Source organism: Heterocephalus glaber, unplaced genomic scaffold (assembly GCF_053883595.1).
Source record: "Heterocephalus glaber isolate CG9 unplaced genomic scaffold, H.glaber_assembly_v1.0 deba00001556, whole genome shotgun sequence".
Classification (NCBI taxonomy): domain Eukaryota; kingdom Metazoa; phylum Chordata; class Mammalia; order Rodentia; family Bathyergidae; genus Heterocephalus; species Heterocephalus glaber.
In genome coordinates this window covers 4,185,738-4,200,050 of record NW_028258347.1, presented here as the reverse complement: position 1 = coordinate 4,200,050, position 14,313 = coordinate 4,185,738, and the positions used below count along the sequence as shown (strand labels likewise).

The 14,313-nt window shown below is 52.0% G+C and overlaps 1 protein-coding gene across 1 annotated transcript in view; it reads left to right on the top strand.

Annotated features, from left to right (window-relative positions):
* The first annotated feature begins 1,400 nt into the window (after window positions 1-1,400).
* Angpt1 (angiopoietin 1) overlaps window positions 1,401-14,313 on the top strand; it is a 174,650-nt gene continuing 161,737 nt past the window's right edge. Inside the window, exon 1 of the mRNA XM_004850310.3 lies at window positions 1,401-1,878. Within this exon, the coding sequence (XP_004850367.2) occupies window positions 1,615-1,878 (264 nt within the window). The 5' untranslated portion in view covers window positions 1,401-1,614. The remainder of the gene's footprint in view (window positions 1,879-14,313) is intronic.

The following is a 14,313-nucleotide window of genomic DNA, read 5'->3' as shown; positions in this document are numbered from 1 at the left end:
CAGACTTTTTTCCAGGTTGACACTAGTACTTCCAGTGTCATGGTTTCTGCTTTTCTGGCAAAGAAATAAGTCAGTTTCTCTTTTGCTCTCTGTCTGAGTGGGGTGAAGGGTGTGGGGAATGAACCCAGGGCCTTCGCATGGAGCTACATTCCCAGTCCTTTTTAGGAAAAATTTGAGACAGGGTGTCCCTGAGTGGCAAAGTTGTCCAGGCGGGCCTTGAACTTGGGACCCTCCTGCCTCAGCCTTCCTCTGGGATTACAGGCCTGTGCCACCATGCCCAGAGTCCACCTTGATTTTTATCTTGTATTTCAGGCTTTCCTTTCTTGGGTATTTATGTTGCCCTCAGGAAATTCCCATATCTCCTTTTCTTTCCTTTGGAAGGGAAAAGTTCTCAGGGCCAAGCAGTGACAGGTTTGCACTGGGAGTTAGGAGCAGTAGGTTCTGTGCCTCAGTTTCCCTATAGATAGCAGGGAAGGCACCTCTCCGCATCCTGGGCTGCTGGAACGAAGAGAACAGACGGTGCGAGCAGCCTACAGACAGGACGCTTGCAGTCACTGTGCTGCACAGGCAAGAGTCTCGCTCTTAGGACAGGCTGCAGGGCTGTCCCCACTGCGCCTCTGTGCATGCGGGAAGCAGCTGCTCACTGGGAAGGGCTGGCGGCCTCCCTTCCTGGAGCTGTCCCGCCTCACCTCAGGCTTCTCCCTGCAGGCCCAGGCCTCACTGCTGCCCCTGAGCTTCTGCACCCGGCTGGGTGGAGGCAATGAAACCCCACTCCCACCCGCACTCAGGCGGGGCCGAGATGAGCACGCTCCGTATGTCCCGGCCCGGTGCCCACGGGAAGCCCGCAGAGCCTGTCCTCCTCCTGAGGGCCCGCGGGTGTGGACAGCTCCTGCAGGAGCCTGGGCAGTGACCGGCCGCCCGCCCCTCGCTGCAGGGACAGGGGCTCCGCCAGGACTGTGTGGGCAGGGGGCCAGGTGCAGCCCCTGGGCTCGGCCGGTGGCCGGAGGCCAGTCAGGGTAGGGGCTCTGGTTCTCCGGCCTCCCTGGGCCCTAAGGCTCCGCGAACACACGGACAGAAAGCGTCCTCTGTCCGGAGAGAGCGTCCGTCCGTCTACTTCCCCAGAGTCCGAAGGAATGGTTTTTAACGAAGTGCAATGCTTTCGCGGCTTTCTCATTTCCCAGCAAACAGTCTCGCGGGAGTCCAGCCACCCTTCTTCCTGCTCCGGGACACAGGAACTTTAGGGGGGCAGCGGGTTAGGGGGTCGGTAGCCCCTTAAGGTGGACCGCCCGGGTTCTCAGCGCGTTAAGGTGGACCGCCCCGTGCACTGAGTGTGTTAAGGTGGACCGCCCTGGTTATTGGTTCCCCGAGGCTGCGGAGGGCGGGGCCTGCAGGACCGAGGTCACGAGCACCAGCCCGGGTGTAAGACGATCTGCCGGGCCGGGCCAGCCGCCGCGCGGGCACACGCTCGCATTCCTGTCAAGTCGGCCTCCGACCAGGCGTGCCTGTGCAACCTTAATAAAAGCCTCTGAGCGCGGCAGGCCGGCCGGCCGGCCCTTGCGCTGTCAGTGCCCGCGGCCGGCGGCGCATGGCCCGCGCGCAGTAGCCGCTGGGGCCATGGGGGCGCCCCCCGGCCTGGCGCTGCTGGCCCTGGCGCTCGCGCTCGCCCCGACGCCCGGCGCCCGCAGGCTCAGCCGCGTGCAGCACGGGCCCTGCGTCTACACCTTCGTGCTGCCCGAGCTGGAAGCGGGCTGCGCGGGCGACGCGCTCAGCAACAACGCGCTGCAGCGGGACGCGCCCCACGCCGAGCCCGAGCCCCCCGCGCGCCGGCTGCAGCACCTGGAGCACGCGATGGAGAACTACACGCAGTGGCTGCAGAAGGTGAGTCCGAGTCCGCCGGCCGGGTGCGGCTGCCGCTGCCTGCCCACCTTCCGCCCCAGGTGCGGGGCACACGCAGCCCAAGCTTCCTGCAAGCCCCCGGGTGGGTGTGGGGTGTGTGCAGGCTCCCCCGGGTGGGGTGTGCGCCCAAGCTGGCATGACTTGGGACGCTACAGTTAGTCTTGGTTTCTCTGCCTGTCAACCCAACTTCAGCAGAGAAAGCTGGAGTCTGTCAGAGGAGCAAGTGGGCGGGGGAGTCCTCTTCACAGGGACGTAGTAACAGACCCTACAGTATTGCAGGAACAGGTCGATTTTGTCCAGGAAACTTTGTGCGGCTAGCACTGGAAATCATCACAAAATGTTTAATTTGTTTCAATTTTAAGTGAAATTAACATGAAGGGAGAGTAAAAATATAAACCACCCGTGTGAGATCCGGTTGCAGAAATTGTGCTCGCAAGTGAGGAAACTTCATTCTAGCAGCAGACTTGTTTCTGTGACATACAGAATGTTCCAGACCAAGAAGGGGCGTTCTCGTGTGAGCTCCTGGGGACGCGGCTGTTCGTGTGAGTTCACGCAGATGTGCACCTGCAGACCAGGCTGAGCAGGGCAGGTGGGCGCCGCCTGAGCCTCTGTCGCTCCTCTGTTCCCAGGCGCTGGCTACCGAGACAGGGTGGGCTCCGGGTAAGAATAAGGACTTGACCCTCTCAGGTTGCATATGGGCTTGACCCGAAGCATAGGAATCAAATGCAGCAGCTTCTTCCGTTGTTGTTTCTCTATAAATCCCCGAAAAGCTTTTGTTGAAATTATGCCCGTTACAAGAGCCCATCCTGCGTCCTCTGCTCTTGTGTGGTTGTGTCAGGTAAGGAATTGCGTTGATTGTGTCAGCAGGAGAGCCCTGCCTTTGCACAGATTCACTCCGTGCACATGGGGGAATGACAGTCCAGCTCCTCCAAAGCAGTCTGTTGGGAGAGCAGAGCTGTGAGAGGATGCGGACAGGGAAAGGACTGAGGCTCTTTCATTCCTGCCTGGTCACAGTGACTTCCATCCAAGCCTGCTGAATCACGCCAAGTAACAGCCATTCTACTTTTGTCCACTAGGGACTGAACTAAGATCGCCGTTGTTATTTTATGTGAGGGATTAACTACAACTGGGTAGTTGTAGGGTTCCCAACTTGGAAGTGCAGTTAGTCTTTCTGTTGCCCACTACAGGTGAAATAATAGGTAGGCAGAGAAGGGAATGCAAACAGAATCTTGCAGACTTTTGAGAATTGTAGCCTAATAGGCATTCCTCAGAGCAGCAGGTTATAAGAGGCCCATTTTTGTCTTTGGTTAGTTTATTTTCATAGTGAACAAGTGAATTTGGTGGAATAGCTTGTTATTCTCAATGTACCAATCATGTAGTTTTAAAGGAGAATTCAATCATGGTAAATTCGTTTGGCTTTTTTTTAGGGAATAGGAGGGAAAGCTAGTCACAAATTGTCCCCAAAATGTAGTATTTCATTTGCTTAAAACATGCAAAATGGTGATTCACACATAGTAATGCGTATTTTCTGTTGCTATGCACTTATTCAGCGGTGACAGGGTAAAGACATAATTCTGCTGGGTTTAAATCATGCACACATTTCATATGTTAATTTACTTCGTGAAGTGAAGTTGATCCTTGTTTGCATTGTTCTTGGTCAGTGATTATGGCATAGCTTTCGAATCATAGCCAAGCATACTTCTGAAATGTTCTTTGGTTATGGGGAGGTTTGGAAGAGTGAGGTCAGTTGCACATCTGCGGAAATCTCTCCCTCCTGGGTGTGACTCAGAGCAATTTGGCTTGCTATTGTCCCTGCGAATTTGCATATCTTTTGTCTGTCCTTGTTAATATGATTGGTCAGAAGATCAAGTGACCAAATAAATGCATTCAGCAAAGACCTGCTAAAGACTGCTCAAGTTTCCCTTAATTAGAAATTTTATTCACTCCAACGTCTACATTTTATGTCATATATTTATTTTGATCTTTCACATGGGCACTTTTTGACTGTAACCAACTGTTGTACTTGATACTGCAACCTGAATCACCTGTTTTGATTCCACTCCACGTTGCTGCCTTGGGGTAAGAAGCAAGCGTCTCCGAAACTGAGCGATCATTGCATGAGTGAAAATTCACCCATTTATTCAGTTAAATAATTAATCAAATCAAAGCACTGTGATTATCATGCAGCTCATGTCATCACTCTCAGGAGTTTCTGATGCGGAATAAATGTGCATGTCAGTGCTACGTGAAGCTCGATGGTAATCTATGCTAATCTAGCTCTGTTTTAATTTTTATTTTTATTAGTACGTGTTTGAGGCACATAATGACCACATTCACTGTGGGGAGTTGGCACATGTACAAGACACATTTAATTCTATTTTCATTCCTTTCCCACCCCTCACTCCCGGCCTCCCTCTCTCCCTCAGTCCTCTTCCCTTTGCAAAAGATCTATCTCCTTGTTTCCTATTATCTTATACTGTGCTCTTTAATTTATTTTTATTTGGAGTTTCTCATATAAGAGAACTCATGCGATATTTAAGCTTGAATACTGGTAAAATAAGTATTTTAAAATATTTTTCTGAAGACACTGACTGTCACTAGAAATCACTTTATGAGATGCTCTCAAATTTCATTCAACTTTTTGTCTTGCATCTGAACAGACTGAGAAACAAATTATCCAAAGGGGCAAATGATTTACTGGTCACCAAGAGAAATGGAGCCGTTAAGACAATGATCTTGACATGGATTTATTTCAAGATCAGCGATCTGTGTGGCTTGTAGATTAGTGTGAGGTAGAGTGAGAGCATTCTCCTGCTTGTCAGACGGGAAGAGAAGTATAGTTAGTATGTCCAGTGTCAGATTTATTGGGTGAGGCAGTTGGGTGTGTGTCTGGGTCTGACTCTCTTCCGAGGTATTTGTCAGAATCACTAGCAACATAGTAACAATAAATCAACAGCCTTTGTGTCTTTGCCCCCTTGAGGGTCCTTTCTTACCTTCCTATGAGAGAGCAATCTATGGAACAACGTCCACATCCTGTGGTTTCCTTTGTCCCATACTTTGAAAGTTTACGAAGGTGCACATTTAAAATATATAATGTTCCAGCATTTGGGAAATCTTGGAAAGTTTGTTTTGCTGGCTGGTGACTGTGCAGTAATTAGACAGAGAGGATGCTCTTGTGTTTTTATTTTCCCCTGTGGAGGGCTTCCTAAAGTGTGACGATCAATACGTATTTTTAATCATTTGTCTCTAAACTTGAAGACAGTGTGAGTATATGATTGTGCAGAGGTCAGCACTGAAGGCAGTTTCCAGGAAAGGTCAGTAGGAGCCATTTCTTTGAAATCGAGTTGTGCACATGTCTCTGCCATATGAAGATGAGACTCCTGACCTTCCCTTCAGTTCTGAGTGAGCTTCTCAGTCCATCGTTAGGGTTTATTGCTTGCTTGTTCCATCTTAGAATCAAAAGAGCCAAGAAGGGATAAAGCTTTCGGCGGCTCCCAGTGCACCGTAAGTTCCTCCCTGACCAGCTCCGCTGGTGGCCGGGTTCAAGGCCCAGGCAAGGGCCCTTTCCTGTGGGTGACGCAGCCTCCTCTACCCTCCCTTGTCCTTGTCCTAGGGGCCTTCATCCCCTGCGGTTCAGCGCAATCTAAAGTGAACAAGGCCTTCGAGTTCTCCGGCAGTTTCCCGTACCAGGAGGACCGTCAAGCCCTGACCACGCAGCTCTGTGCCAGCCACGCAGCTCCGTGCCAGCCTCGCCCCTCGGCCTCCGCACTGACCCGGGAAGGCTCCTGTGCTCCCATGGTGTTGCCCTTCCCACCCTTTCTCCACAGGCAGGTTCTTTCCCGCCCTGCCCTGCAGGGTCTTCCCTTGTCCTCCCTAGGAGCCTCCCGGGAAGCTCTCGGAGCCCATCTGCCGCCGCTGGCTCTGTGCGAGGCTCTGTTGTATCCGGCTGTTTGGTTCTTCAGGGGAGCTGTGTGTGAGGTCACCTTGCTGCTGTCCCCTCCTGAGGACATCACTCCACCCGCCAGCCAGGACTGCATTTCTGCTGGACTGTGTGCTGCAAGGCAGACTGTCCTGCATTGCTCTCTAACTTTGACTTACTCTTTTATTTGTTCTCTGTGGTGGCAGATTGACTTTTAGAACAACACTTGGTACACAGCAGGCAGAGGATGCAGGAAGACCCTGAGTTGGGCTCCAAATCCACAGATCCAGCCAGTCTCAGGCCAAAAAGTATTTTTAAAAATTGCTCTCTGATGAAACACATACTGACTCCTTTGTCATTATTCCCTGAACAATACGGCAGGACACTATTTACATTATGCTGGAATGATGATCTGAACCTGATTGGAAGTGTTAGGGCCACACACCGGCTACTTGTGTAGAACCCCAGCACCCGGGCATCCCGGTGTTCCTGGTCTGCAGGGCCCCTGGAACCAGGCCCCTGGGGTGCCAAATAGGACTGCACCTTTTCTTAATTGAATAGAGAGAAATGAATGAATTCCACCAGCAGATCTGAACTAAGGTTAAATATATGTGAAATTGAGTTTCACCTCTATTTCATATGTTACTCTAGCTATGCAATAGGGGAAAATTTTGTTAATATTCCAAGTTTCCATCCTTTATATCAAGAGTCAGCAGATTGTACTTTGTGGGTCAGATTTTGTCTGTGGGCCTCTGTTTATAATTAAATGCTGAGGGCTGACCAGACCCTCAGCTACCTTTTGGGGGGAACAATGAGGAATAAAAAGAAAGAGACAGACAATTTTCAAGGTATGGGGGAATGGAGAGGAGACCTGCCTCTGGCAGACAGACTCCGATCAAACTCCGAGTTGGTCCACTTTTATTAACCAGTGAGAGGTGCAGAGGGAGGGATAGCACAAGATCCACAGAGGAGCAACCACAGCAACTTCTCCGCAGGGGGAGGATGGTTGAGTTGGTGAGGAATCAGAGTTTCTTTACACCTGAGTGCCTGTGTATGGACAGCTGCCCTCAGAGACGCTGTCTTGCCTCAGGAGTGCCAGGTGAGGCACTCTGCCCGAAGCCAGAGGGCATGTGAGCTTCCCCATACTTTCCCGTTCCCTGTTGCTGAGGCAGGAGAGCACTGCCTGGAGGCTGAGATCTGAGTTACATGGCCTTGTCCCCAACAATAATGTTTTACTAGGGCAGAGCCATGTCCATTCACACCAGGGCTGTTTTCTCCTGCACCTGCAGAGCTGAGTTGTGACAGACACCGAATGGCCTACAGAGGCTTGCTGAGCCCTGGTGTATGTCCCAAGGAGTCTGCATCGATTTGGAGGCCATTTCTGGGAAACTGAGGCTGGTTGTTGGGAAAAGCCCTGCCCTCCCCCGGGGCCCTGGCAGGGCCACTCCTTGGCTGGGTCTGGGGTACAGGCAAGAGGGGCGTGGCTTTTCTTTCCCTGCACTGCGTCGTCCCACAGGGAAGAGTTCCAAAAGCAGCATGTGTCAGGAAGGGAAAGCTCCTGAGTGAGAGCCCCGCCGAAGCACTGGTCCCAGGGGCCAGGGTGACCCAGCCTGGAAGCACCCTGCTGTCTCAGAGGTGGCCTGCAGCTGGGCCCCGGCAGCTTGCTGTTTAGCCTCTCTTCTCCTGCTGTCATCTGTGTTGGGTTCAACCTCCAGGAAGGAGGCCTCGGGTTTGAAGGGGGTGAGGACAGGGCCACAGCAGGCTGCTGCGGAGTCCTCAGGCCTCGGGTCTGTGCTGGCTTGGGAAGCCTTGTTTCCATCTGGTCTCACCTCTGTGTGGGCACTTGGCAGCCTGCTCCCGGCCGCTCTTCTTCTTCCTTCCCTTTTTTTAATACTGCAAGCTGTTGGTGTCATTTGCTGTCTGTTAATTACATTCTGAGTCACCCTCGACTTTTGTTCCAGTACAGGATTATCTTGTGCAGCAAAGTTGGGAGATTCCAAAGCCACTTTGGTTTTGGCCCCATGGTTGGAGCGAGGCAGGGCAGCCTCTTACTGTGTAAATTCGTTTACACTGTGTACAGATGACAAGGCCTCTGCTGTTAAAGAGGCTTGCAGAGAATGCAGCCCTCTGTGGATCGGCCTCTCTGTAGGTGGAGGCTATTTACCTGTAGGGTCTGCGTCCCGATTCGCTTCTCCCTTTCTTGTGTACAGACAGCAGGGCTGGGAAGTTCTCATCCCAGGCTCCTTTGGCCCTAGTGGTTACCCCAGATGTCTTTGTTTCTCCCTCCAGTAGCAAAGACAGATGCGGCCTGCGGGGGGCTGACGCTGCTTCCGACGCTGCCCGCAGGCCTTTGCAGGTCTCTCCTTTGGTGAATAAGTATTCGAACATGTGCAGCAAGATGGAGGTTACTTGCTTATGACCTGCTGCATAGCTGTGCAGGCCACACCACATCTGAGGAACGATGTGCCACAGGCTCAGATGCCAAGCTGTGTCTGAAGACAGCCACAGGGGAGCTGTGGAGAACACGAGGCCGTGTGGAGTCGTTCCTAACAGGGACACAGGAGCCCAGCCTGGCTGAGGCCCAGTAGGTCCGTCCTCAGTTTCCAGGAATATCTGAGGTGAGGCTGGGAGGCGGTGGATTCTGCAGTTGAGGGGTACGTGCAGCCCCACACATTGGGAAGGGGACACTTTAGAGAGAGTCTGGCTTTTGTTCCTGAAAGTTGACCGAGTTAAATTACTGGACCCAAAAATTATTGGAGAGTCTCCACTTCTCAAGAACTAGTAAATCCTTTGAAATCCCAATTGCATTTCTTTTTTTTTTCTTTTTTTGCGGTACTGTGGATTGAACTCAGGATCTTGCACTTGCAAAGCAGGCATGGCGCCACTGAGCTAAATCCCCAGCCCGCATTTCTCCTTAAAGCCCTTGAAGATGGTTGCAGAACTCTGAGACATCCTGCAGCGGCCCTTGTCTCCGCTGTGCGCGCACAGTGACACCGTTGGTGTGGCCTCCAACCACCTGGGTTTAGCTGCACGGATCCGAGGTGTGGGACTTGGGTCCTTATCACTAAGTTCACCGTCCTATTCATCATTTTCCTGTCCCACCCAGTTTTTAACTAACGAGAATGGAGCGATCCGGTGACACTCATTTTAATAGTTATTAAATGAAGATTCATTGAATAAACACGCCATTTAAGTCCTTAAAAATGGGAGTAATAGTAGTTCGGTATTTTCAAATGAAAGAACTGATGAGTTTTAAGTAATTCTTGGCAATAGAACTTGCTGTTGAAACATTATTAGGCAGAAATCGTTACGTCTCCTAGAAGCGAGTTGGGGGCTAGAGGAGAGGTGGGGTGTGGCCCACTCAAGGGGCCCTGGGCTTCAAGCAGTGTAGCTGCAGCGAAGCTTCTAAATAAGCAAATGCTGCATAGGGAAATTTCCTAAACCACTGCACTGTGGGCAGGAAGAAACATAGCATTTGGCAGTTTGAGTGTTGGCAAATCCGCCATGTACAGGGTTGTTGTCCTAGCTGGTTGTCCTAGCCTCTTAGAATTCTTGGAATCCACCCCTATTGAACATGCCCCAAATTTATTAAGATGAGAGACAACTCCTGGTTAGTCAGTGGCAACTTGTATATCTAATTCTTAAATTAATATTTTTCTGCTTTTGCTTTAGGAACTTACTGTGTTTGATGATTGAGGTTTAAGCTATTGTATTCACTTCAGACAGAGCTCATATTAAGATAGCAAAAGGAAATCTGGATTCTAAGAAGGCATTTTGATATTTTCAAAATTTCCTAGTGATTTGTTAGATTTACATAGCTAACCTCTGGTTTTCCTTCTGGTCTGGGGTCCTCAGCTGGAACAGAGGCTCAGAATGGCCCTTTCTTCCCCGGCGTGCTGGTACTTTAGTGTTCTTTGGGTGCTGGCCCTGCTGTGAAGAGTGACTTTGCTAACGCATGTTGCATGTCACCCATGAACCACCTTCTTGGCCAGGCTGCACATCCGCTGCGGCTCATGGCAGGGTACAGAGAGGAGCGGGAGGCGTCCCCCATGTCAGCTCAGTAGGATCAAAGGATGGAGCTGAGGCTGCAGCACCAGGCCTCACCTAGCTGTACTGGCTTCCTGATGTCTGTTCCTGACAGCTGACGGCTCCCTGCACACCCGTTGGCCCCTTCTGCACTTCGGCACCTCCAACACCCAACCCAGGAGGGCAGAGAGAAGAGGCAGGCAATCTCTGTGCGGGGCAGACCAGGCTCAGAGGAGCCTCCTATCTCTCCTCTTCCTCTTTCTGTGTCAGCAGCCGGTGAGCCAGGCAGCCAGGCAGACATGCACCACACTCAGGAAGGCCCACAGGGGCGGAGCCACCACAGCCCGCTGTGGAGAATCCAAAGCCACCAACCTGGCCGACGTGAAATGTGTTGCCGTGCACCTGTCTCCTGCAGCAGCTGCGAAGGCTGTCCCAGCAGGGCACTGCGTTGTGCCCAGAGCCAGGCAGCCTGGTTTGGACCTGCAGGACTCCTTCTGGGCCGTGTGACCTGGGGCAAATCCTCAGCGCCATCATGGGTCAAACTGGGGCAGTGACTGTACCTGCACCATGGCGTGGTTCCTAACTGCAGTAAAAATCAATTTTCAGAAAGACAAAGAATAACTCACAAGGGTTACTTTGTGCAAGTTCTGTGGCACAGAAATTGTCAAGTCAATGTTAGTTATCACTAGGGGAAGTTCCAGGACAGGTGTGGGTCAGCTGTGAGCACTTCACCAACCATCAGACCCGTGGAAGAAGTTTGCCTGCCCTAACGTATTGACGACCTTCAGCAGCCAGTAGGAGGTGGATGGAATTACAGTTGGCCCCAGCAATGAGGAAGCCAAGCCACACAGAGAGGAGGCCACGGGGACTGTGTTGCATGGGCAGCAGTCTGGCCTGGTGACTTCCGCTCTTCTCTGACCCTGGGTTAGACACAGCAGCGTGCACTGTCTCGTCTGGTCAGCGCTCGAGCTGCCCTGTCTGTCTCGGCATGGCCTCGGGTTCTTGCTAAACGAGCCGCCCCTCGGCCCGGCTCTGACAGCTGCTCACCCAGCGGGCCCGGAGCTCGAGGCTGAGTTGGTGTTGTGTCCCTGTCTCCGTCCGGCGGGTCTGATGACAGACCTCCAGCTTCCAGCCTGGCTCATGGAAGCGTCGTCTAGGGGTGCAGACCTCCCCTGGGGCTCCCTATCCAAAAGCGTCCACACCTCGAGGACCGGGCGAGGCTGCCCCTGCCCAGTGTTGGTGTCCACTCGGTGGCCTCCCTCTCAGTGCTCTGGAACTTCCAGCGTCATCTGTGTGCCCTCCTGATGCAGAGATGAGAAGCAAAGGCTTGTTCCTCAGGCATTGCCCTACCCCACTTCCTGCTTCACTTGTCACGGTCCCTATCGCTTGAAGCACTGCTGGCACTGCAGTCCAGGCCAAGCCCTGCTACTTGCTGGCGGTGGTGGGGCTGCTTCAGCTCTCTGATCCTGGAAGCCAGGCCGGGCTGGGGCTGCTGCCGCTCTAGCTGCTGGGCGTTCCACCCTGTGGACAGCTGCAGGTGCTGGAAGTCCCTCTGCCCACTCTTGCTGGGGTCCCCAAGAGGAGGGGACAGCACAGGCTGGGACAAAACAGAGCTCATTTCACCAGTCTCTCATGAGGTGGCACACTGGGCTGAGCCCGGCAGCTCCGTGTGTGACCGCCTGCCTGGCAGCGGTCTCTGCCGGGGTGGAGTGTGTGCAGGGACATGTGAGTGAGTGAGTGTGTGCTGGCGTGCATGGCCCTCGGCAGCGGTGTAGGCGCCGAAGAGGTCTCAGGAGCTCATGCAAGCCACAGGGACCTTTTTCCCTGGCAGGAAACCATGGGTCAAGGCGTCCACCTTCTCAGTTTGAAGGCTCCTGTCCTCATCCCTGCATCTTTCCAGTCTTTCCTCCAGTGTTGGCTACGTCCCCTGCTTCTCCAGAGACAATAACGATAACGTGGCACCTGTGTGTCCTTGGAGGCTCAGGGGACCGCCCTTGTGGGGTGTGCTGCTGGTACTTGATGGGACACACAGTGTGGTGATTCATCTCTCTTGTGTGAAGTCATCGCTTTCTCTGCAGAGGGGAGCGGGTGCTGGCTGTCCGTCTCCAGGGAAGTTGAGAATGAATATTCCAGGAGAGGTGTTTGGTAACAAGCAAGAGGCCAGTAACGGTGTCTTGGGGAGCAGCACCATCTTCCTGGCAGATCCGCACATGTGTGTCAGACAGTCAGTGTTAGCATCCTGAGTGTCAGGAACCGAGGCCCCGAAAGGCGAGTGGTGTTTAAAGCTGCTTGTTTCCCTTGAGCCTGGTGTGGGGCGGGAATCCAGACACTCTCAGTGGTGAGATCTGAAGCTCTCGCCCTTCTGGCCTCTGGCCTTTCCGGTCATGAATTAAAGTAAGTTCTGCATGGCAGGGTGGGGATGAGGGGTGGACAAGACGTTCAGGAGCAAGGATGCTTTCCTGTAAGGTCCTGGAGAATGTTTCCAGAAAAATGACCTTCTTTAGCGGTCAAAATGCATCCCCATCCGTGTGGGTGAAGAGGGCAGTGGGACCCCACTGTCCTCAGGAGAATCGCTTCCTAGCACCCTGCCTGTCCCTGGAAGAGTTTTTTCTTTTTAACTTCAAAAATATGTCAGTGGCAAAGAACTCATTGCTATTTTTTCAAACACATCAGTTCCTTAGACAAATTACCTCAAGTTAGAGTTGACAGGAGCCTATAAATGAGATAATATTTTAAGCTATTTTATCTACATTTTTACTTAGAAACACCACATTGCAGTACTGGTTATATTTCTTTCAACAGAAGGCCAAATAGGGATAAAATATACCCAGTGGTCAAGTTTCTTTAATATTTCAACATGAAGGAATTGGGGAGCTGTTTGGTTTTAGGGGTGAAGCATTACTATTTATTGCCTTTAAAATGACCGTATGCTTTATGTGTTGATTTTTTTAACTTCTTCAGTGTGTAAAAGTAATCCTTGTTCTCAGGTTCATGTTTGCAGAAAAGAACAGAAAATAAGAGACTTCTGAAGTGAAACTGTCGGTATCTCCAACTGACAGCCAAGATAAACTAATGAATCTAAGAGACCTAGGTTCAAATAAATGATTAAAGCTGACAGTTGAAGTGGAAATCCCACATGTAGCCTCCAAGAGAGACAGCTCCTAACTGGGTATACAGAAGAGCTAAGAAGTCTTCCTGTCCAGAGCAAGGGCAACTTATTTTGTTAGCATTGTTCAATACGGGATAAAACTCTCCAAACTTTCATTTCACAAATCACTCTGCCATTTGCAGGGCCGAAGGTTACCGTGGAAATGAGTTGTCCTGAGCATAAATTATCACCCTGAATAAACACTCTCTCTACCGCCTATCCTGCTGCTTTGAAATGACTTCCACTGGATCTGCTTTTCAAAATCGTGGCTGAAAAGGGAATAGGGACAACTAAAACATGCACTTAACCTGTGCAAGTATATTTAGGGCTTTCTGTGTCTCAAAGAACTGACCAGGGACTTTGAGAAGCTGTCTCTCCGCTGTGCAAGGTGAAACCTGCCTCTGAATGCGAGGCTGGTGTTTCTCTGGCCCACTCCGACTCCTGAGCACTGGAGAATCCAGGGTCAGAGGTGCTCGGCCCGTCACGCACCCGTGTGGGTGAGGAAGGCTTTGAGGAAGGCAGAGCACGAAACATCATAGTGTGTAAAATCTAGAACTAAAAAAATGCTACCATGTTTGAGCGCTGTAATTACACGAAGAACAGTCAGGTCTGCAATTTAATAGGGTAGAAAAAGTGCAAGGAAACAGGTGGAGCACAGAGCTAGAGCGTCAGCGGGTTCGAAACTTCGAAAACGGCTGTCGTAGCACCTGCTGTGCTTCGTATGGCCTGGCCTCTCTGGGAACCCTGGCCAGAGTCTGCTGGTCACAGCCATGCAGTTTCATCTGGTGCACAGCAGCCCTGACCAGCAGCCGAGCTCGTGGTGGAAGTCCCCTGGGTCTAGGCACCATGGTCACACAGAAGGGCTGCGTGCAGGTGTGCTGGCTGGCGCGTCACAGATGCGGAGTGAAGCCCTGGACATCATGGAGCAGATACGACCCATTCCTTTGTACCACTCAGAAATGTGGATGCGTGGGGTCTGAGCCCGGGGAGCATGTCAGGCCCGGGCCCCTTGGAGCGGCTGGGAGCATCCCCATCACGTAGGCCTGGTGCCTGCCACTCTGCTCCTGCTCCGAGGACCCAGCGCATGGACACGAGCCCCGCCCTCCTGCCCGTACCCTGGGAGCAACGTGTGGACGGATGCCACAGTGTGGCTCTTAGGCCGACAAGGGCTGGCCTTTCTCTGCTCTTAGGCTAGGTTTCCAGTGTCACGTAACCCTAGTAACGTTCAGTAGAGGTGACTTGAAGACTGCATATATCTTCATGCTCCTTGAAATGAAATTGTCAGTAAGGAATTTTCCACCTTCCACATAGCATTTGTGGAACA